The 26,303-nt window shown below is 28.1% G+C and overlaps 1 protein-coding gene across 2 annotated transcripts in view; it reads right to left on the reverse strand.

Annotated features, from left to right (window-relative positions):
* Positions 1 to 25,717, reverse strand: part of LOC122508887 (E3 ubiquitin-protein ligase MARCHF2-like) — a 49,559-nt gene extending 23,842 nt beyond the window's left edge. Inside the window, exons 1-3 of one of the 2 annotated variants that reach the window (XM_043622545.1) lie at positions 25,418 to 25,717; positions 24,413 to 24,576; positions 23,758 to 23,972 (exon numbers count right to left, since the gene is read on the reverse strand). In XM_043622545.1, coding sequence (XP_043478480.1) covers positions 23,758 to 23,972; positions 24,413 to 24,576; positions 25,418 to 25,541 — 503 coding nt within the window. In that variant the 5' untranslated portion in view covers positions 25,542 to 25,717. Of the gene's footprint in view, positions 1 to 23,757; positions 23,985 to 24,412; positions 24,577 to 25,417 lie in introns of both variants that reach the window. The other variant, XM_043622544.1, reaches the window with a different exon arrangement.
* Positions 25,718 to 26,303: the final 586 nt, after the last annotated feature.

Below are 26,303 nucleotides of genomic sequence, written 5' to 3' on the forward strand. Positions count from 1 at the left end.
TTTATTAATATATTATTATAAATTTATATATATATATATTTACATATATATACTTACGTATGTTTAAAAAAAATGTAATATAGTTCAACTATCCAATTTTTTTACTTTAATTATGAAAAAAATGAAAATCTCTATTATCCGATCTTTCGATTATCCGAACCAGGCCTTGTCTAGGTTAGTTCGGATAATCGAGGTTCCACTGTAATTTATTTTATTATTAATATATTAATTAACTAGCTGTCGTACCCGTCTTCGACGGGTTTTAGTTTCTACAAATACATTAAATAGTGTGTCTACCAGTCTCGAAAAATGGGAAATAGCGGGGAATTTAATTTGACCGGAAAAAATAATAATTAGCTACCATTAACTATTTCATTAAATAAATATTACTATTTTAAAGCAGTGATTGACTTTATATCATCAAATAATTTATTTTTAATTAATTAAAATGCAGAGAACAATGTTTGTCAATTATTTGTAGAAATTTAATTATTGTATTATAAGTTAATCCAAAATTTCCACCAGTTTTTGGAGTTACAGTGAAGTCAAATTCGAACTAATTGTATCATAATTGCTAAAATCTAAAATAAGACCTATATTGCAGGCTGAATTCACAGTTTTTCACGATTAAATTAAATTCCTGATAGATGCCTGGCGTTGGTGGTCGTTTAAGGACCAAGGGTATAAGTACCCTTGGTTCGCGCCCACTTGGCTTGGTATTTTTCCGGCACGTGAGACAATCTGAGCGGGAGGTTTGACGTCGAGGTATAATGATGTGCACCGTCGATTATTGTCCGGTACACACCATTAGAACTCGACTGTCGATAAACCGGTTGTACTCAGAGAGGTTTTCTACAGTTTCCCTCTTCTCTGGCGAGAAAACCCATTGACGGGTGGTCCAGGCGTAATGCGAGTACTCCTAATAAAGTCGGCTGTAGATGCAAAATTAGGTTAATATATAGAATTTTCATATGTAGAATGGTTATGCTTAATCCAAAAAAAGTATTTCTCGGGGACTCTTGTCGAAGTGCGTAAGGCCAATAGGGCAGGAGTATAAACAATAAAAAAAAAAAAAAAAAAAAAAAAAAAAAAAAATTAAATTCCTGCATATTTCCCGTTTTTTCCAGTTGGTAGAACCCCTGTTAAAAGTATTAATAAAAACAAAAACCCGTCAAAGAGTATTTTCATAAAATAAGTGAATTTTTGTAGCCATTTGTAGATTTATTTAATGTTAATTCTTATTAAGAAAATTTATATTTGATGAGAAAAGATACACTTGTAAAAATTTGGACAAAGCTGGGAAAAACCGGATAGTTTGTTAAACAAAAATAATAATAGACACCTTGTTTAACCTTAAGCCTTTACATAATGCTTAAAACATCCCTAAAAGTTAAATCAAGAATTAAAATAACAAAACTTTTTACTATCTAAGTTTTTTCCCAGTAGCATAATGCAAGTATCGTATCACAGGTATTCTTGACTTTCTGCAGTATCAATTTTATCATAAAAAATCTCCATTTTTAAAATTTTCGAAATTTTTGCAATTGAAAATTGTTGATTAATTGAATAAACAAATAATTCTAAATTCCATTATTTTGAAGTCAAAAGTTTATCAGAGACCCCAAAAATACTACTGAATTAAGCTTGATAGTAATTGGTCTGTCAATTATAATTTTTCAATTTTTTTATATTAAAAACATTTTTATACTTATACTTCCATCTTATAGTTATAGGACAGTATTTTTTTCAAAATTATGCTAAAATATGACTAAATAACATGTAATATTTAATTACAGAAAGTTTAAAAGATATACAATAAAAAATATAAAATTTGGAAATTTTCAATTTTTTTAATTTTTTGAAAAAATTTAATACCTCCCGTTCTAATTAATATGTTTAAAATCTGTAAATTTATTGTTTATATATATCTTATAAAGTCATAACTGATTAATTTACAGCAATCTGTCAAAATTAAAAAAAAAAATTTCGAATTTTTTGGAATATTTATAATTTTTTTTCATATTAATATTATTTTTTAATTCAATTTATTGTTATATATCTTTATAATCATTTGAATTATTAATAAATTAAAAAATGTATGCCAATCTGCAAAAATTTGAAAAAAAAATTTTTTTTGAATTTTTTGAAAAATTCATAACTTTTGTTTAGCTCAATATTTTTTCATCAAATATAGCTAATATTTTAAGTTAGACCAATACCTGAAAGATTGCCAAATTTTACTTCAATCGGTCAAGACGTTTTCAAGTTATACGCGAACAAAATTTTGCGGACATACATACATACAGACATACATACATACATACATACAGACAGGAAATTTTCTATTACCATTTTTGGATTCTCCGTTGTTCAAATAAATAAATTATGCTATTAAAAATTAATTTCGTGCAATGTACAGACAAAAGTCTGATTTTATTAATATAGATTACTTATTTGTTTATTTATTGATAATAAATCAATAAATAAGTGAATTAAAAATTATTAATTAATTAATTTATTAATAAGAATATGCTTAGAATATAGTAATTGTTACTAGTTTTCAAATTAGTTTTATTTTTATATAGGATAATTTTTTTTATAAATTCGCTTTTAAAAATCTTACCACAAATATCTTTTAAAATCTGACAAGTTTTGCTATTTTTATTTTTTATAATAAAAATTAATAATAATAATAAATTTAATCCATCATGCTTTAAACATTTTTTGTATTATTAATTTTTAAATATCCGAAAGTATATTCGCACTGTGATTCTATTGCAAAATGCGTCCGACTCGGTGCAGGTTTCAGCCCGCCAAGCACCCGGCGTTGTACTGGCATTCGTCCGTCTAGCAACCAGCGCGGGTCAAATTATATTCTTTATTAAAAATTAAAATAAAAGAAATGTTTAATTAACTATGGAAGGTGAATGTTAATTAATATTTAATATTTCTTTCAAATTAATTACATTAATCTTTTTCTCTTCTTTAAAAACAGTTATAAAGTATAAATGAAACGCAGTAAGTTACAAATGTTTATTTTAGTTAATTTTGTATTGATTTCGAATAGTTATAAAGTGAAGTGTTCAACTAATTATTCCTGAATAATAAAATAAAGATAAATATTAAAAACATTGAGGATTAAATAAAAATATAATAAAACTTTAAATTTATTTGCATAATATAAATAAAATGCTAAAATATTGAAAAATATCTGAGTAAAAATTATTATTCACTTTATATATAAGTTGAGTCTTCTTTATATGTTTTACTCTAATATTCTTACAAGTTATTGAATTTCAAAAGGTTTAAATTTGAAATTTTTAAAAATCGTAATTCCTATTGAAAAATAATAATGATTAAATATTTATTTAAAATAAACTATTGATTTTTGAGTATCTGATAATTCTTAGAGTGAATCAGAATATTCTTTAGGATCAGGGATAAAGTCAAAATTTTGTCTGGAAGTCAGGGAAAAACAAAATTAATTTTTTGTGGCAACCCTGAATCAGTTTATTTAGAAAGATTATTATATTACCCAAGTAGCACGCTGTATCACCAGAGTGTCATGGCGATATCTATCGGGGATATTCCTGTGATACTGAGGAAGTATCATAATGTACGCTTTTTTTAATATCCCTGTGACATTCCTGCGTATTGCTGTGACATCGAGGAGATACTGCCGCGATATTGAGGCGGGATATTGCTGTGATATTGAGAGGACATTGCTGCGATATTGAGGGGATATTTCACAAAATTTTCGCTATGAGTTCAAATTTGGACTTATAGAAAAAATTCTTTGAAATATTCCCTCAATATCGCAGCAAAATTCCCTCAACATCACAGCAATATCCCGATTCCCGCCTCAATATCGCAGCAGTATCTCCTCGATGTCACGGCAATATCCCCTCAATATCGCAGGAATGTCACAGGGATATTCAAAAAGGCGGACATTATGATACTTCCTCAGTATCACAGAAATATCCCTGATAGATATCGCCATGACACTCAGGTGATACAGCCAGTGGCGTAGCAATAGACGGTTTGGAGGGTTAGATTGTCCGGGGCCCCGGCGAACTAGGGGCCCCAAAAATTATAAAATGTATTTTTATTATAAGCAATGAAATAGTATAATAATAAACTGGATGTTTATAAAATTAACAATTTTACAAATGAATTAATATAAAAAAATTCGAATTAAATTTTTTTATATTAATTCATTTGTAAAATTGTTAATTTTATAAAAAACAACTATAATGTATAATAGAGGTGTGCAAAATTCGAATCGAATTATCTCCGATTCGAATTTTCTGTTGTCGAGTCGATTAATGTTCGGTTCGACTCGATTAAATGCACACCTCTAATGTATAACTATAATTAAATTAATTGAAATAATTATATTTAATGACTTCGAACAAACAATTTTGAAATTCATAAATATATGTAAAACTTGAACATAATTTTTTTCTTACAGTTAAACCTTTACAATCAAAAATTTTAATCAATTGATTATTTTCAAAGTTGTCAATAAATGAATCCTTGAATATTATATTTCATGAAGTTAGTCTTAGTATAATAAGCAAGAAAAAATAGTAAAATTCCCTGGTAAAAATTTCGGACTAATTCCGAATTAAATACGGGCAGATTAGTACGGATTAGTCCGAAAATGATCCGCGCTACCCAGTAAGAAGCGAGGAATTGAAAAGGATTGAAATAATTCAAACTCTGTATGGTGTAGTAGAAATTATCCAATACTTTTGAATGCCATTTCTGTCCAATACTTTTCTATACCATGATAGGACAACGTTTCGTCTAAAAATGAATGCAATTCAATTCTGTTTGTAATTGTTAACAAAGACAACATTTTTTTCTAAATGCTTTCCAATCCCATCCGAAATTATTACAGCCTGTCATTACATCACTTTTCAATTTTTCATTCGAACCGCGTTTCTGTATGCATTCAAGCAATCTTCTGGATTTTTATAATTTATAAGATACATACAGTGGCAGATTTTGCAAAAAGTGTTTGTGTTCAAAGAAAGACTTGCTGAAAAATTGATTGTTTACCAATTTTACGTCATTTAAACGAGTCAGGGCCGTTATTCTGTTAGACAATAAATCATAACCTAAAAATTTCAGAGACCTTTAAACACTTTTAACCCTCTTAACTGATAATTTAATAATTATTCCTTTTTAAAATATCAAATAAAGTCATGAGTGCAGTTATTTGAAATTAATTGAACATTCTATATGTCAACAATATTAGTATTATATTATTATACTACTATCGTGGAATTCAGAAGCATAGGACAGAAATGGTATTCAAAAGGATAGAATTTTTTTAATGCTTCTTAATCTTTGCTTTCTTACTGGGTATTCAAGAGGATTGATATCGTTATACTTTTCATATTGCTCTCACTGGATAGAAAAGTATTGGACAGAAATGGCATTCAAAAGAATAGAATCTTTTTAATACTTTTTAATTTAAAGATTTAATCCGAAACAAGTATGGAAGAATCCAAAATCTGTATGCAAAGAATCCGGTAATAGTCAGCGTCAATCCGAATAATATCTGATCAAAACACCACAGTCCGAAAATAAGTCTTATTATTATAAGAATTTGTAAATATATACAATCCACAGCCAATTCAAAACAATCCATATTCGATCCAATTCAAAGACTTAATCCGGAATGATTTTGGTATAATATTGAAATTGTATATTAAAAACAATTTGTATTAAATGCAGATAAATTCAAACTATAATTATAATTTCGTATGACAAAAATCTGACCAAAACCAGATTAATTCCGGATTTAATAATTTCACATTTGCAAGTTGCGTATTATCAGACTAACTTCGGACTAGATCGGACTAATTCCGGATTCACTGGTTATACACAAACCGCATTGAGTTTGAATTTATCCTGACAAATTCTGAGCGACAAAAACCTGTCCATAAGCAGACTGTTTCGGATTAGCTGCGGAATCACTTAAACCAACCGGATTACTTCTGCATTTACTACTATGTGTTTCAAAAATGTTTGACCCTGGAGAAAAATTGATATTACACAGTAGAAAAAAATCTCTATAAAACAAGACAAAATGCACGAAATAGATCATTTTATTTTTCATATAATTTCCATTCATAACATATGACTAAAAATTTTTTTTACAAAGATATGAATAAAAAAAGCGTGAAAAACAGGAACTTTTGAGTGATTTTTACTAAAGGACACTTTGACTCTATAAATTTCATAGAAAACAAGTTGTTCATTTCATGACCATTTAGCTTCCGGTGTATTCCACGTCAGTTCAACACAAAAAATTTTATTAGGTTTTGGGATTCGGTTGAAATTGGGTAGATTATATCCTCTGGTGGTATTAAATAAAATCCCCAAGCGATTTTAAAAAATTTCAAAAATTGGCGGACATATTGGATTTTTAATTTGTTTGTACTTTTTTTTTGAAAAATATATATCTCTGCTTCTTCTTAACGGATTTTAGTTTATGACCTCTTAAATTGTTCGTATTGAAATATACTTTTATTTAAAAAATTAAAATTAAAAAAATTATTTAAATTTTTTGTTTAAAAAATTAATTTAATTTTTTGAAAAGCCATAGAAAAAATATGCTACCTTCAATTTTTATCATTTTTTTACCATTTGTAGCCATAAATGTGTTGAACTTGTCCTGAAATTTTCATCGTGGGACAGCCAGTAGTTTTTGAGAAAAAAAATAAAATGTAAATCCTCGCATAGCGCTATAGCGATCAGTTTTAATGCCGCACGATTGTAAATGGAATTTTAATGAAAGTACGAGTTTTTATTAACCCTAGAACTAAAATATGATTTTTTTATAGACTAACGAAAAACTGGGGTGGTTTGGTACCCCAGATTTGAAACAATTGTAAAAGGTTACCTTCTATGTAATTTTTTTAATTTGTCAACAATGTGGCTAATTTGAAAAAATTAAACGGATTTTAAAAGGTAAATAAAGAAAAACTGTAAGACCTCGGAAACTCCCCCGTAAAAAATAGAAACCTCCTTTGTAATAAATAATTTTTATTCTATTTTAAAATCATTTAACATTTGTATATATTGTAAATAATATTTAAATTTTCAAGTTGCCTTAATCAAAATAAAATTGTCTCTATTTACCTTTTAAAATCCGTTTAATTTTTTCAAATTAGCCACATTGTTGACAAATTAAAAAAATTACATAGAAGGTAACCTTTTACAATTGTTTCAAATCTGGGGTACCAAACCACCCCAGTTTTTCGTTAGTCTATAAAAAAATCATATTTTAGTTCTAGGGTTAATAAAAACTCGTACTTTCATTAAAATTCCATTTACAATCGTGCGGCATTAAAACTGCCCAATGGGAAGTAAACGATTGGTTCAATAATGGGCCATGCTTGGCGAACTCCGTTCCATTATTGGAACATTAATGGCAACCATCATTGGACCACCAATGGTTTAAACTTGGGATGATCACGCTACTGCCAATGATCGGTAGCCAAGCATCGGGCCAATATTAGTTGCCAAGGAATTGCCAAGGAAACAAAATCGATTTTCAAAAGCTTGATTTTTTATTGGCAGCCAACAAAAAACAAAGGTTTTGAAAATTGATTTTTCTTAATTATTAATTAAAATTTATTTTTAAAAAATATATTTTTCAAAAAATTATTTTAAAAAAAAATATATTTTTCAAAAAATTATTTTAAAAAAAAATATATTTTTTAAAAATATATATTTTTTTAAATTAATAGAACATATTAATTTAATTTGTCACCTCTGGTAAAACAAAGATGAAAGACTGATAAATTCCCTCACTTTATATTTTACAGTGGAGGGATAACTGTGAATGTCTTTGCGAGAGAGGAGCAGGTACTTATATACACGGAAAAAATAAATTCTGTAAGAATTCCTGAATTTGTTCCATAATTGAGGATTTGTGCAAAGTTCCAGAAATTTTTAGAAATTCAATGTAAGTATATCTGAATCGTTCCGAACTAATTACGAAACGGTTTTTGTGAGACTTTCAAAATCAGCATTGTAAATAAATTCCTGGAGAAATACAGGACTGGTCTATAATATTATCGAAATTTTGTCGTAGAAATTATATTTCTTCTAAAATAGTATTTACAAGCATCTAATCAAGGAGAACTCCAGTTTAAATTTCATAATAATTCCCGAACTTCATCAAAAGAAAAGATGTGCCGACCCCGTTTCTCACAAGCGCTGAATAAAAGTAAAGTCTAGTATATAAGAGACTTCCCAGGTCCCTACAACCAGCGTGCGATTCAATGCGTCGTGTATTTGCGTTTATTTGTGTATAAATTATGTGTGCGTTAGAATATATGTAGGTAGCTATATAAGTGTATTATGTATGTATGTATGTGTGTGTATCCTCCTCAACCAATCACAGTTCGCCTTGCTTGACGAATGTCGATCAAGTATAAACGCGTATACACAACTTCTTTTTTTCATTTTCTTTGCTACGGAATTGTTCCGGAACTATTCTGTAGCCCTTATAAGAGCTTCTTCATACATGAAGCGACCCTCTGAATTTTTCCCGAACTCATCGGAAGTTCTACCGTTCAGACTATCTGAAATACTCAGCCGCTACATTTCGTAAAAACTATCACATAAATACCGAGTTCTTACCATACAATTCCTGAATATCTATTTTGAAAGTTCGACATTTCTTCCAAATAACAGCTCTATAATAATTACCGACTTTTGCTCATATCCTCAATTTCGGAACGAATTCAGGAACTATTTCCGAATTATTTTTTTCCGTGTAGAGCCAGTGAAACAGGTCACAAGCGAGAAGAAATCACTAGCATGCACTCTGGCGGCGCTTGTCGGAACTGTTTTCTGGCGCGCATGCATATCCTGACATTATCGACGCAGCGCTTGGCAACCAACGTTGCGCCACTTCCGACAAGCGCCGCCAGAGTGCATGCTAGTGATTTGTTCTCGCTTGTGACCTTTCTCACTGGCTCTATATAAGTACCTGCTCCTCTCTCGCAAAGACATTCACAGTCATCCCTCCACTGTAAAATATAAAGTGAGGGAATTTATCAGTCTTTCATCTTTGTTTTACCAGAGGTGACAAATTAAATTAATATGTTCTATTAATTTAAAAAATATATATTTTTAAAAAATATATTTTTTTTTAAATAATTTTTTGAAAAATATATTTTTTAAAAATAAATTTTAATTAATAATTAAAAAAAATCAATTTTCAAAACCTTGGTTTTTTGTTGGCTGCCAATAAAAAATCAAGCTTTTGAAAATCGATTTTGTCTCCTTGGCAATTCCTTGGCAAATAATATTGGCCCGATGCTTGGCTACCGATCATTGGCAGTAGCGTGATCATCCCAAGTTTAAACCATTGGTGGTCCAATGATGGTTGCCAATTGTTTTGCCAAGAAAAAACCATTGGGTACCAAGCATGGCCCATTATTGAACCAATCGTTAACATTGGCAACTTCCCGTTGGGTGAGCGCTACAGCGCTATGCGAGGATTTACGTTTTATTTTTTTTCTCAAAAACTACTGGCTGTCCCACGATGAAAATTTCAGGACAAGTTCAACACATTTATGGCTACAAATGGTAAAAAAATGATCAAAATTGAAGGTAGCATATTTTTTCTATGGCTTTTCAAAAAATTAAATTAATTTTTTAAACAAAAAATTTAAATAATTTTTTTAATTTTAATTTTTTAAATAAAAGTATATTTCAATACGAACAATTTAAGAGGTCATAAACTAAAATCCGTTAAGACGAAGCAGAGATATATATTTTTCAAAAAAAAGTACAAAAAAATTAAAAATCCAATATGTCCGCCAATTTTTGAAATTTTTTAAAATCGCTTGGGGATTTTATTTACTACCACCAGAGGATATAATCTACCTAATTTCAACCGAATCCCAAAACCTAATAAAATTTTTTGTGTTGAACTGACGTGGAATACACCTTCCTCAACATATAAAATATAAATTCGTGACGTAATTCACTTACAAAATTTTAGCAAACTCCATCTAAACATATGTATAAAATTAAATTTATCGCATAGAATCGGGATAGAATCCAATCAAACATATAAAATATTTACTAAAGTTAATAATATATTCATTACTTCATTTTAGGTACAAATCTCCATGAAATCCAAATTATGATTTTTCAAAAGCATAACAATCAAAGCATACATTCTTCTTAAGGAAATTTCTTTTTGATGCAGCAAGATATATTCATAAATTAAATGTAATTATATTGCGGTTTGCAAACTTTTGCAATTCGAAATGATTCGAATTTTCTGTTGTCGAGTCGATTAATGTTCGGTTCGACTCGATTAAATGCACACCTCTATTTCATATGCAAATTGCTTCTTTTTTTTATGATAGAATAATCATTTAAAAATATTAATATTAAATAAATTATGAAAAAATACAAAATTTGAATTTTTTGTGAAAAAGAAAAATTTCTATTAATTTTATAAATTTTGATAAAAAATATAATTTGTATACATCAATCGATTCGTTTTCTTGTCAGGAATGTAATTTTGAGAATAATTAATTAAAATATTAACAAATAAAAAAATTATTTACAAAAATACAAAAATTTTTTTTTTTTGAATTTTAAAAAAATTGTATAAAAATTTTTTTTTTAGATATTTTTGAAAATCCTTGTGTCAGATTTTAGGTATTAATGACTGCAATAAACCTGCAAAATTTCAAGACAATCCATCAAAATTTGTTTCAGATAATTTGTACACAATTTTTGTGACATACACACACACACACACATCTGGACATTTGCTCAGAATTGAATATACATATGTTATGGATGAAAATGAGTCCATATATAACCTTCTTTTGAAAAATTGAAAATCGTCACGAATGCAAAGCTTCCTTATGAGGAAGCAAAATGGTAGGAGAAATCTGAAAAAATTCATCAACATTCCTTAACATCTACTTTCAACATATTTACAAATTGTTTTTTAAAAAATTTTAAACAATTGTTTACATATTTATTTTTAACGAGAAGTGCAATTGAGGGCCTGCATACAATAACAACCGCTGCACTTGGTTGTAGGGGATAGTACCAGTCAGGTAGCAGTGAACGGCCCAGAGGCTCTCACTGCTGTCTGGCTGGTATTATCCCCTACAACTAAGCGCAGCGGTTGTTATTGTATGCAGACCCTCAATTTTGGCTTGTAATTGTGATAGAAACTTCAAACAAAATTAAAAATTTTTTAAATAAATTTTTTATTCTAAATTTAATAAAAAAAAATCTGCCCGCCCTTCGGGCGGACACATTCTCATCCGCGCTTCGCGCGGGAGGCTCGCTTCGCTGGCAAGTTTCAGCGCGCCTCGGGGCGCGCGAATTTTGGTCGTCGCGCTTCGCGCTCCGAGGATTGTTGCGCGCTTCGCGCGCAAATAGCTCGCTTCGCTCGCAGTCATCCACGACCGTTGTGCATTATTTGCGTTCTTTTCCTTTTTTCTATTATATGTTTCAAGGAATTATTTTTTCTTAAAGTTACTACGACTTTAAAGATTACATTCTCATCACATATTCTTGCTTGCTGATAATTGCGACATTAAGTGAACTTAAATGCAAATTTTTATTCTTGCTGATCGAAAATGAGAAATTATTTTAACTACTAAATATTTTCGCAGAAATATGGGTTGTTGTAGAAGCTACAATATTTTAAAAATACAAGTCGGGTAACAGTGACAAGCCTTAAGCCGCTCACTGCTACTTGACTAGTATTATTCCTGTCAACCACGCGTTCGTCCCCTTATTGCAGCCAGCCCTTCATTTGTCAATAACAATTATTTGTATAAACTGCTGCTCAAATTGATTAAATCATAAAATATCTTTATGTTTTTATGAACATCTTAATTATTTGCAAAATTTAAAAATAACCCTAGTTTTTAGGCGCTTTAGATAAGAAAAATAATAAAATAATAATAACTACATAGTATACTTCTCATGAGATTCAATGCAATTCGAGGGGTAAAACATATAAAAAATTCAAATTGTTTATAAAATTATTATTAAAAATATGAAATTTTTAAATTTACAATCATGAAAATATTTTCATTTGAAAGAGAGAACTACTATGTGTAGTCAGTGTAAATTTCATTAATTTACTGTAAACGCATTTTAAGTTATTAATTATTTTTTAAAATGATGTAGTATTCTGTTCTAATGCAAACAAAAAATTTCAAATTTAAAAAAACAGTTAAAAGTTTTACTTTATATATTCTAAACAACAGATATTTATAAAAGTTTTAAGATTTTAAAAAACAATAAATTTTTTTAACACAGTAGAACTGGTCGGGCCCTAAAACTTAAAAAAAAAAAAAAAAAAAAAGTTTTTTAAAAAAAATGATTCTCAGTGTTATTTTAAGATTTTTTTAGTTTTTTTGACCATTTAAGAGACTATAACTTCAAAAATGGAATTTTTATGAAAAAATGTTGTAGAGAAAAGTTGTTTGTATTTTCCTAATCTAAAATAATATAAAGTTAAAAATTCTGAAATTTGAAAAAATTGAGTTTTCAAAATTTTGAAACTACCGTAGTTTTTGTAGTTTTTAACGAAAATGGCTGGTTAACGAACTTAACCTTCATTTTTACACCAACTTTAAGTGTGTTAAATTTAAAAACGATCAGATAAGACTTTTAAAAGTTATTGTGTCAACAACATTTTGTTCTACAGACGGACATACATACATACAGACAGACACACAGACAGACACACAGACAGACGGACTCGCCGGACCATGTTTTTCGGGTTCAGGGGACCTCAAAACGTAAAGATTTCATAAAATTATCAAAAGTCAATTTTCGACCAAAACTAATACTTTCTCATGTGATGAGAATGTAATTATTGTACAAGCGTAAATTTCTTTTATATTAACAATTCTTTTTTAAAATTTTTTTTAAAAGTCACTCAATACGGAAAAGTAATTGATACCCTCCGAAAACTCATGTAGTACTGTCTCGTTTATGGCTATGTCATTTTTCCTATTTTCAGGTGCCATACAAAAAAAAGGCTACGCTGGATAGCAATCCTTCCAGAAGTTTAAGGGTGTTATTGAAACTTATTGCCCTCTTTGTATGCAAAGGAAAAAAAGTTCTGAAAAAAAGAATTGTTAATATAAAAGAAATTTACACTTGTACAATAATTCTTTTATTAAATTTAGAATAAAAAATTTATTAAAAAAATTTTAAATTTTGTTTGAAGTTTCTAGCACAATTACAAGCCAAAATTGCACTTCTCCTTAATAATAAATGTGTAGACAATTGTTTAAAATTTTTTAAAAAACAATTTGTAAATAATTATGTTGAAAGTAGATATTAAGGAATGTTGATGAATTTTTTCAGATTTCTCCTACCATTTTTTCTATGAAATTTATAGAGTTAAAGTGTTCTTTAGTAAAAATCACTCAAAAGTTCTTGTTCTTCACGCTTTTTTATTCATATCTTTGTAAAAAAATTTTTAGTCATTTAGTTATGGTGAATAAAATATTTAATTCTGCAGTCAATTTGGTTTTACAAATTTACTAGTATTATTAGTTATCTTGTTTCAATATTAAAATTAACACTGATGTGTTAGTTTCTTGTCATTTCTTTTCGTGGCACTTCATAAATTCTATTATGTATTCGACTTCGGTGCGATATAATGTTAGATAGGTGTAGGTTCGAATCTCCAAGCGTTAGAAATTTTAAGTTAATGTAAATAAAATTGCGATAGGTAAATCGAAAAATATATTGAATGTACCATAAAGTAATAATAATTAATATGTGTAACTTGTATAATTATTACATTCTCATCACATGAGAAAGTATTAGTTTTGGTCGAAAATTGACTTTTGCTAATTTTATGAAATCTTTACGTTTTGAGGTCCCCTGAACCCGAAAAACATGGTCCGTCTGTCTGTATGTATGTATGTCCGTCTGTAGACCAAAATGTTGTTGACACAATAACTTTTGAAAATCTTATCTCATCGTTTTTAAATTTAACACACTTAAAGTTGGTGTAAAAATGAAGGTTAAGTTCGTTAACCAGCCATTTTCGTTAAAAACTACAAAAACTACGGTAGTTTCAAATTTTGAAAACTCAATTTTTTCAAATTTCAGAATTTTTAACTTTATATTATTTTAGATTAGGAAAATACAAACAACTTTTCTCTACAACATTTTTTCATAAAAATTCCATTTTTGAAGTTATAGTCTCTTAAATGGTCAAAAAACTAAAAAAATCTTAAAATAACACTGAAAATCGAGTTTTTTGAAAGAAATAAAAGTCAGTTAATTGATTTTGACATATTCTCACCCTAAAATACTCGAAAAACATAATTGTACAAAAAAAAGTCGTAATTTTCGGAAAAATTACTCTCTATTTATATTTTTTGTGCGCTTTTTTGAAAAAAATTCAATATTCCGACTCCATTATCTCCAACATTATTGCATATGCGATTTTGCTACCAGAGACTTTTTTTCTCGGTTTTACAACATCTACAACTTTGCTGTTGACAACTTTTTGCCAAACCCTAAACTTTTCGAGTTATTTCCAAAAAACTAATTTTTATTACATTCTCATCACATGAGAAAGTATTAGTTTTGGTCGAAAATTGACTTTTGCTAATTTTATGAAATCTTTACGTTTTGAGGTCTCCTGAACCCGAAAAACATGGTCCGGCGAGTCCGTCTGTCTGTGTGTCTGTCTTCGTGTCTGTCTGTAGACGCAATGGTGTCCCTACGATAACACTTGAAAAACTCATTGCATCAACTTGCAACTTTGCATGCACAAAGTTAGTGTTAAAATACAGATCGAGTTCGTTAGCCAGACATTTTCGTCGAAAACTACGCAAACTACAGTAGTTTCAAAATTTTAAAAATTCAATTTCTTCAAATTTCATTATTTTTAACTTTATATTACTTTAGATTAGAAAAATACAAAAAACTTTTCTCTACAACATTTTATCATAGAAAATTAATTTTTTTTTAAGTTTTTGGGTCAGGCTAGCTCAACTGGGTTTAAAATTTTTTATTGATTTTCTAAAATGTTATATAACTAAAATATATTCATAAAAGTTTTAACATTTGAGAAAATCAATGAAATTTCTTTTATACAGTTTGGCTGGTCTGACCCTTTTTTACATTTTAATTTATGGTCCTATCTTGTTGGAAATGGTTTTTTACATTCTCATTACATGAGGAGGTATTAGATTTGGTGAAAAATTGACTTTTTATACCTCAGGCACAAATTAGGCGCTTTTAGATAGCAGCCAACAGGAACTAAAAGCCATTCATTTGTCCACTTGAACGAAAATGGCGACCTTTTTTTCCCATGGGCAAAAAAACAGCTAGTCCCATGCGTTATTTTTGCTCATGGAAAAAAAAGGCCGCCATTTTCATACAAGTCGAACAAGTGAATGATTTTTACTCCCTGTCGTCTGCTATCTTAAATCGACACTTTTGTACCTTTGGAATAAAAAATATCGTAAGTAACACGGGATTTAAAGGTTGCCTTTACGTACCTTGTTGCTTAATATACTATTTGCTAATTTTATGAAATCTTTGCGTTTTGAGGTGCCCTGAATCCAAAAAACATGGTCCGGCGATTACGTCTGTCTGTAGGTCTGTCTGTCTGTCCGACGATAACTTTTGAAAAACCTAATTTTTTTAAAAACTTTTTCGAATTTTTGACTTTTTTTCTCATCTTAGTGGAGGTGATTTATTTTTGCTTGTTAAAACGATGGGTAAATTTTGGAGGATTGTTTTTATTTTCTTAGTTCAAAATTTTTTTTGAAATGCTGTGCTATTTATTATTATTTTGCTCTAATTTGGGTATCCTACCTTTGCTTTGCTTACAATTTCTAAGCAAAGAATACACGTTAATACCTGAAGTAATTCTCATATTGTTGAAAATGACCTTTAAATTAAGAAGAGAAGCTTTAGAAAACGTTTACTATTTTATAAGTTATTCAAATATTTGTATAGCATTAAAAATGGCAATTTTTTCAAAATCTAAGTGAATTTTTTGTTTAAGCTCAAAATAACATATAATAACAATATTTGTTAATATATTTAATAAATTATGTAAGAGGCGCGTCCTGACGGAAGGTCCTACCGAAAGTTTAGGCGCTTGGACGTTCTTTTAAAAAAATCATGCAGAAAATTTATCTAATTGTTCATTTTTAAATCTTCAGTAAATTTAAAGTTTTTCTTATAACAATTAAACTATCACATTCACTGTATCCGGATTTACATGTTTTTAATCATACATTTGATATATATTTACAAATCACGTATATACGTATATTTCTACAAAGTTTTATTATTTATTATTCAATCACTATTGTAAGAAATATAGTAGAAAAACTGTATTTCACATATGAAAGTAACTTTTCAAAATTTTCATTTTTTTGTTCTATTTTTTTAAAAATAACTTTAAAAAAGAAACTAAAATCGCGTTTTAAGCTTGAAACATTTTTTGAGGGTCAATTTGAGATTTTTGATTCACACTTACAATATTGATAAAAATTAAAAAATATTTCCCAAGTACCCCTAGGGCGTGTTGGCTACACTGTAAAAACAAAGTCTTCCTTTAAGCCAGAAATTTGTCTTTTTTCAAGGTGTAAACGGAAGTAGACCATATTGCCTGAATGTCAGTAATGATTAGAAGTTTAAAAAGAATACTCCCCAATTGATACAAGTGAGGTGTTAAATGAACTGAAATTCAACTGTAAGCTAGTAAGAAGGCTAAAATTCAGCCAAACCATCTAGCTAAATTTCAGCCTTCTTACAAGCTTACAGTTGAATTTAAGTTTATTTAACACCTTACTTGTATCAATTGGGGAGTCTTCCGTTTACACCTTGAAAAAAGACAAATTTCGAGCTTAAAGGCGGTGTCAAAGTCGATTCGATTTTTCCATTGAAGCTCAATGCAAAAATCCAATCGACTTTGACACCGCCTTAAAGGAAGACTTTGTTTTTACAGTGTATGTTCATATTCTTGAATTTTATTAAAATAAACATATGTCACATTTAATTTCTTATAACAAACAACAATTATTAAAACTATCAGTGGAAATTTCTCTCTTTAAGATAAAGAATTAAATGCTAATGCACATATATATTAGGTGAAATTAAGATTATAAACTGTTTATAAACTTGTTTATAATCGAATTAAAATATTAACATACTAATAAAACTAAACTTTCTGTCTAAGATTCACCAATTATAAATATAATTTATGGACTTATATATTATTAATAAAACACGAGTCAAAAGTAAACCGGCGACGCGACGCGCTATTCAGACTTTTCACGTTTGCAAATTGCGTCCCTTCCCAAGTAGAAATGTAATACTGGCATAGTACTGATCTTGTACTGACTGCCAGTATTGCAGTACTGACTCCAGTACTAAGTCAGTACTGGGAAAACCCTGGCTGGTAACGCTGTCCAGTACTGATTTTTACCGGCGGTCAGTATAAGCTCCTTATTTAATTATTAAAGCATGGGGAGTAATTTATTGAATACTAATAATTATTATTAGTATTAATTATTATTAATTAATTATTAGAATTCCTTTTATTAAAATAAGTTTTAAAAAAATATTTTTCTTATTTTTTCATTATTTATTTAAATTAATGACTAAATTATTATTATTACTGGTTATTAATTATTTAAACTTATACTTTATGTAACACTGTTAAGAATTATACACAAAACACTTAAAACTAAGACGGAAAAATATCGCACGCACGGGGGACCGAACCCTAGACCTCGAGGACGCAAGTCGAATACACATACCGCATAGCCACGCAAGCTCGAGAGTTATCTCGCATAAACTTCCTTTTGAATTGTGGGACCGATATATACAGTGCTTTAATAATAAATCCACTGCATATTATATTTATTTCAAGCGAAATTATTATACATATATCTTTATATACATTTTATCAAGTCATTATGTAGTAATTAATAGATACATCATAATAATATGGTAAAAATTATTAATATAATTATTTATTTATTATTTATAATCTAATTATTTATTAAAATAATAATAAAAAAAAATTTATTTAAGAAAAATTTTTGTTAAATAAATAAATAAAAAAATATATACAGCTTTAAAAAATAAAATTTTTTTTATTATTAATAATATGTAATAATTCTAAAAATAATTAATTAATATTAATTTATTATTATATTATTAAAATATATCTATTAGTTAATAATAAATTAATAAAATGTTTGATATTATTGTTGATGAATAATGTTTTTACAAATCTTTGCAAATATTTTAATTGTTAATAAATCAAACGATGTTTAATGTTTAATTACATTATAACAAATTTTGATTGTTTTTTTAACTCCTTCGCAGTACTGATTTAGTGTTAAGCCAGTTTTCTGCCAGTACTGATTTTAGAACTTTTCTAACTCCGACATAGAACTGATTCGGTTTTGGAGTCAGTATACTTCCAGTACTGATTGGGTTCCGAAAGTCAGTACCGACGGTCAGTACTGAGTCAGTACCATGTCGGTGTTTAACTCCGTCCTAACTCCGGACATTTCTACTTGGGTTGTGACGTCACAATCAACTTTTTCAGCCTCGCCAGACTTACAGTCAGCTGTTAGCGTACCTTATTAGAAGTTAATTTCATCTAACTTTTTATTAATACCATTGGATCTGAAATTAAGTCCGGTGTATTACAAATAAATTACAAACTGAGTTTTATTTAAGTAAGAGTACAACTAACTTTAATTTTCAGTTAGTTTTTATGATTAAATAAAGTTGATAGCTTAAGATAAGTCAAAAATTAAAACTAGCCACCATTAAATTTAAGACTTTGTTTTTACTGTGTAATGCAACAGGCTATGTATAAAGAGCAACCTACGATTCCGACGAAGTGTACGTTCATTATAGAAAAAAAGTAAGCGTAAATATAGGGACGTTCGTCTTTTTAAAAGAAAGCTAAGATACCAGAGTAACTTTTTAGGAGATAAACACTTAATTAAAACAAAAATGTCCGAGTAAATCGACAAAGAGTGAAAAGTTAGCCAACACAAAAACCTTGATACTAATACTTTAAGAATATTTTATCTGCTTCTGCAAATCATGTTTCTGCTTAGAGAGTTAGTATAATTAAAAATAACTTCACAATTTAAATCATTAAGACCAAAAATATACATTTAAATCCACTTTATCTCGCAATCATCAGCAAACAAAAACATGTGATGAGAATGTAATCCTTAAAGTCGTAGTAACTTTAAGAAAAAAATGTTTTATGAAACATATAATAGGAAACAAGAACAAAAACACAAATAATGCACAACAATTGCAGACCGCCGCGAGCAAAGCGAGCCCCCGCGCGAAGCGCGGATGAGAATGAGTCCGCGCTTGCGCGGACAGATTTTTTTTTTTTAATAACATTCACTAAATTTTCTGGACTAATTTTTGACTGTTTCGGACTAATTCCGGATTCACTAGTTAAAATTAACTGATTAATTTCGGACTTCATAGGACCAACTCCGGTTTCACTAGTTGTTCACAAACCGTATAGAGTTCGGATTTTTCCGGATTAATTTCGGGTGACAAAAACCTGACCATAAACCGCATTGTTTTGGACAAATTTCGGATTAGTCCGAAATCTGTCCGGTTTTCTAATTGAAATAATTAAATATAAATATTAAAAAATATTTATTGTGCATTTATATAATATTTCCTACTAAAAATTTCCACGTGAGTACAAAATATAACAAAAATTTTTTAAAGTTTCAGGCTTTTGGACAATTTTTCTAAAAAGAAGCATACACGGAAAAAAATTTCTTATAGAAAACTAGGCCTGTGCGGTATTAAAAATCTATAACCGGTTTTCGGTTTTTGAAAAAACCGGTTCTTCAGTCGGTTTTCGGTATTAAAAAAAATACCGGTATTTTTTTTTAAACCGGTTTTTTTAAAAATACCGGTATTTATTTTTAAACCGGTTTCTTTTAAAAAACCGATATTTTTTTTTAAACAGGTTTTTTTTAAAACCGGTATTTTTTTTAAAACCGGTTTTTTTTAAATACCGGTATTTTTTTAAAAACTGTTTTTTTTAAATACCGGTATTTAAAAAAAAACGTTTTTTGAATACGAGTATTTAAAAAACGGTTTTTCAAATATCATTTTATTTAAAAAGAAAACTGGTTTAAGAAAATTTGGTTTATTACAAAAATCAGGTTGTTTTTCAAAAACAACATTTTTTAATTCTGTGGAAGAAAGGCATAACAGCATAACTGCATTTGTCATGATTTGGAGATAAATTAATTTTAATGTTCTCTCACTTCTGTCAATTCAGAAAATCAACAGATTTGTTCGGTCTTTTGCATTTAGTATTATTATTTAAAATATTTTCAAAATTCTTTTATAACATTTAATAAAACACACGATTTGATATAAATTTTGATAATTTTTCATCGGAATCATGAGTTTTATTGCACTTATGCGGTTATGCAAGTTCAGATTGTATATGAGTCCAACTTCAGACACTTTTAATGTCACAATTTATTTTGGTTTGATTTGTCATAATAAAAAAATTTTTCATACAAAGACAAATTAAATTATTAATTCGTTAGAAAAAATTATAAGAGTTTATTTAGTTATAAAATGTTTTTAATTTATTGAAACGAGAAAAAAATGTACTTTACTGTTCAACTTGAAGAATTTTTCAATTTATTTTTTGAAATACTTTCCAAAAATTTTTAGAATAGAAATACCCTTAAAAATAAGTACATAATTAAATGCACAATTTATGCTATAAAAAATTTGTTCCAGTTTTATTAAAATAAATATAATATTTAATTTAAAGTACGAAAAATGTATTTTACTAAAAACATTTTATTACAAAATTCTTATTGTTTTTATTCATAAAGGTTATTTTCATTTTTAATTATGTCAATTGTTTTTTAAGCTGAATGCAGTTATGTTATTATGCTGGTCTCCCTTTGTCAAAAACGCAATTATGCGATTATGTTTTCCATTATTTTCTACATTAATAAAGGGACCATATGGAAATAGTGTCAATGCGGGACACCCGCTTATTTATATGATTTAGTAAACAAAAAAAAAAGGTCATTTGTGACAAGAAAAAAGAATCAGGGAATTTGTAGGCGTCAATTTGAGCGGAATTGAAACAAAGGCTCGTCTTATGACATTTACATATTTATATTATGCTTATTTTGTAACATTGAATCACATATGTTTCTGACGATTTAATTTTTCTTAAAATATCACGAAGTCTATCTCTCTCACACTTATATACGCTACTGTGCTAACCTGTAGATGCAGGATATTCTTAACTATTTTCCGGGATATGCAGGACATTTTATGTCAAATGCAGGACGTTTTGCGGGACGCTAGCCTTTGCGGGACAAAGGGGAAAAATCCGGGACAGTCCCGCACAATCCGGGACGTATGGTCACTTTATACATTAATAACCATTTTAATGATTTTTCAGCTATTGAACTTTGAAGAGCAATATTAAATATATACAAATCTGATGTTATCTCAAATTTGATAAAAATGTCAGTTATGCAGTTTATCTGCAGTAAAACAGTTAAACAGTTTAACAGTTTAACAGTTTTTTTTTTACAGTTTATCTGTTAAGTAAAAAAAATCACTGTAATATGTCTAATAAAAACAAAAAAGATTAATCTTTCCCAATCATCTGTTTCTGTTCTGGCGTTATGTCACTTTTGCGCAGGCATAATGCGCAAGTCGGTTAGATTCGGTATTTGTTGAAAAACCGGTTTAAAAAATAAAACCAGTATTTCTTGAAAAACCAGTTTAGAAAATAAAACCGGTATTTCTTAAAAAACCAGTTTAGAAAATAAAACCGGTATTTCTTGAAAAACCAGTTTAAAAAATAAAACCGGTATTTCTTGAAAAACCGGTTTAAAAAAGAAAATCGGTTTTTCGAGAAAAACCGGTTTAAAAAATAAAACCGGTTGAAAAACAAAACCTTAAACCGGGAATTCATAACCGGAAACCGGTTTCCAAGAATACCGAAAAAAAACCGGTATACCGGTTTACCGAAAAAGTTTGTGTTTTCTAAGAAAACACAAACTTTTTCGTAAAATATACAAATAGGTTAAGTTGTGCTTTATGCAGGCGAGTTTTGTGTTTCCAACAAGCTGGTTTGTGTGTACCACAAACCAATCTGTTATAACACCAAGAAATCCACGCATGCGCAAGAAAATTCAAGTGAACGTCTGCTTGTCGTCTGCTGCGTGACTGTTTAAGCTGTTGAATCATAAACTGAAGTTTGTGACAAGACTCATTCTGGTTTGTGTATTTCCCAAGAAGACTATATACAGGAGAACCAACTCGCCTGCTTGTTCATAGTAAGCAGTGGTCCCGTTTTTAACGGACGACTGGGCGTACTACCCTGAGGCGCACTAGTCTTCTGCACATCGCAACACATGCATAACTGTATAAACTCTATTTGTGTATCTTTAAATAATGTGTGTTTGTTTTGTTTACAATTTTCTTGGTTATGTGCAAGTTCTGTGACAGTTGATTTTGAAAACACTAAATGAAATGCCCCAAAAGAGTTTTTATCTTCTGAAATATTTTTACTTGATTTCATCTTCATTAGTTTTTATAATTTATAAATCTCTTTTAAAATCTTTGAAATATCGTAGAGCGTTAAATCCGAAAACTTAGTTCAGTTGGAAAAATTCCTCTTTGGAGGTTATGGTTAACCTCAAATACAATGCTATAACAGAAATAAATATAATTGGAGCAATAATAAATATATAATAAATTATATATTACAATAGGATAGATAATAATTTATAATATAACATACCCTTTTTTTATTGTAAGATAAAAAATGGTTATGAAAATCCCATTACAACTTTTATTATTTAAATTAACACTCTTCATCAATACGAATCATAATTAAAAACACTAGTGTTAAATACACTTCTCACTTTTTTTAAAAATTTCTGTATTAAAAATATTAAGTTCACTTAATATTTACACTTATTATTCAATATGAGGGGATAATAAAAACTTGCAGCTGTTACAGCTGTCAGATGGAATATATATAAAATATACACAGTTATGCATGTGTTGAGATGTGCAGAAGACTAGTGCGCCTCGGGGTAGTACTCCCAATCGTCCGTTAAAATCGGGACCATCGGAAATACTCGAGTTGTTCCTCCTGTATATAGTCTTCTTGGTATTTCCCAAACTCAGCCGTTTGTGGATACTACAACCGCCGTTCATAGATGGCACAGGAAATCTTGTAATTTTCACAGGAAATTTTTTTCCGTGTAAAATATTTTACAAAAAAAGTTAAACGCGCGAGTCAACGCGTGAATTGTTGCCGGTTATCATTATAATAGTAAATGACAAAAGAACAACATATTCATTTATAAAAATTGCAGTATATACTAAAGATTAATTGTGGGCCCCTCGAACTTTTTTGTCTAGGGCCCCTCAATTCGTTGTTACGCCACTGGATACAGCGTACTGCTACTTGTGTATATTTACATAGCTTATTCTTAAAATTATCAAATGATTATAAAAAAATTTTTGATCAATTTTTATTTGATCTATATTTTTGGTATCAATTCGTTGCAATTTGATACTTTTAAGTTAACAGTGCTGTAATTCTGCCAAGTATATAATAGAAAAAGCATAAGATATAAAAATAATTAATAATTTAAAATGCAATTAAAGTACCTTATTATAATAAATAGCCAAAGAAGGTAAGTTCCCACTAGCATGCAACACAAAATTGCCAATCCAAATCCTTCTCTAATTTTCATGCGTGAATATGTTATGGCTCCAATAGCACACATATAGGAAGCTCCTAAGCATAAGGGTGTCAACACAATTAAACCGATTAGATCACCAACAATTCCCTTCCATCTGTAAATTCTCGTTGCCTTCCACCACTGGAATAATGACTGCATAATTTTTAATTTTTAAATATTAGCATATTTTTTTATTTAGGTAATTATCTTCAGTTCATTAAGAACATATTTTTCACTGTGTGTATTTTTATTTTCCACGGGGTTCTTTCATGTCATTTTTTAAAATAAAAATTGAAAATTAAATCTATGGAAAAATCGGGGAGCATAACTTTTAATTAATTAACTGTAATTTTGAGGAAGCAAAAATCAATATTTTTTATTTTATTCTTAATTTTTTAATTGATATTTTTTGTTTCTTTTTTGTTTGTGTAAATAATAATTATTATTATTTTCTAAAAAAAAATGGTAAATATATTCTGGGTTAAAAATAACTTTTTCGTATATATATATAAGGATCGGTAATTTTGTTTTTTTAATTTTATAATATTTTGATGTTTATTGATTGGAATTTAAATACTCACTTCTTGAATAGGTTTGTCCTTCTTTTCTATTGGGAAAGTGTATTTACAAATTTCACACCGATCTGTATTTGAAATTGAAAGCCATTTTTCGAGACATTTTGTGTGTACAAGTTTCAATGAACCTGAACACTCGCAAGGATCGATTAACTCGCCTGAATTTTCATCTAAATAATAAAAAGAAAAAATAATAAGAACTAATTTAAAAATAAATTATAATAAAGTAGCGTATTATAAATAATAGTATTATTTCATTTATTAATTTATAAAATAATATTATTAATAATAAAATTTATTTATTATTATTATTATTATTATTATTATTATTATTATTATTATTATTATTATTATTATTATTATTATTATTATTATTATTATTACTGTTATTTTTATTATCCAATTTATTAATATTACAATTATTATTGCTGTTGTTATTACTAATATTAGTTGTAAAGTAATTTTAATTTTATATAACAATTATATTATAAGTATATAATTATATGTATAACAATTATATAAATTATAGCAGTTATACTTTTACATAAAAATTACATTTTCTGTAATTATAATTGTTATAAAAATTATAATTACAATTATTAGAAAAATTACTATAATTACAATTATTAGAAAAATTACTATAATTACAATTATTAGAAAAATTACTATAATTATAATTATTAGAAAAATTATATTTTATTCGTCAACTATAAAGTAATTCTAATATAAATGCATTTCAATTTATTTGTATTTGAAATTTATTTAAAATTATTTAAATTTATTCAAAATTATTTAAACTTAAATTATTGAGAATTATTCAAAAATAAAAGGATAATTTAGATCAAATAAATTCCTAAATCAATTAAAAATATTAATTTTAAATCGGATTTCAGATTTTTTTTACAGATCAAAAATTTAATTACAATTTAATTAAAAACGTTCAAGTAAATTTAAATCTTTTGTCAATTTATTCTGGGAAAATTATAGAAATTGTAAATTAATTTTTTTTACCTTCGAAACAAATTCTGCAGAACAATAAATTAATATTGTTTTTATTATCTGGAGTCAATGACATTTGAATAATTTGAGAGGAATCATTATTTAAATTTCTATTAATTGAATAAATAGTTTCCATTTTAAATTTAATTTGTTTCCATGAATGTCACGAAAATTTGATGATAAATGAAAGAAAGTATTTGTCACTCGAAAATTCATAACTTTTTCCTTTCCTTTTTATAATTACACTTTTGTGACCTTGTTTGAACTCGGAATGATTCATTGTAGTTGCGAATCATTTTGATGACAAATTTTATACAAATGATGTGCCCTCTTTCCTAATTAGTATGAACTTCACGGATAAAATTATTTTTTTTTTAAGCTAAAAATTTAATTAGAAATTGAATTATAAATTAAATTAGAATTAAATTTAATAAGAAATCAATTGAAAAAAATTGTTTAATCTTAAAAGTAGGGGAGACTGGGGCGAAAGGTTAAATTTTGCATATAAATGATTTTTTTTAGATAATATAATCCGCTTAGATGCAAATATTTATATATCAATATTGTAGGGCAACTTGTCCTCTACAACTTTCAATAAAAAAGTTTCTGATATTTTCGCATAAAATACCCACATATAGCACCATATTTTGCGGGAAGCTAACGGGAAACTATAACCATGTTAGCTTCTATATAGCTAACATGGTTAGCTTCCCGTTAGCTTCCCTTGGCCTATAAATGTCCTACGCTTTTTAGTTTTCCGTGTTAGCTTGCAGAAAGTTATCTAAGAAACTTTTCTGAAAACAAGTAGAGAAAAGTTCTTTAAAACTATCTCTGGTAAGTATCTGTAAGCATTAAGGCGCACTCACAGCTAGTAGGCAGCATACAAATTTGAATTTAC

This window comes from Leptopilina heterotoma, unplaced genomic scaffold (assembly GCF_015476425.1).
Source record: "Leptopilina heterotoma isolate Lh14 unplaced genomic scaffold, ASM1547642v1 Lhet_58, whole genome shotgun sequence".
NCBI lineage: Eukaryota > Metazoa > Arthropoda > Insecta > Hymenoptera > Figitidae > Leptopilina > Leptopilina heterotoma.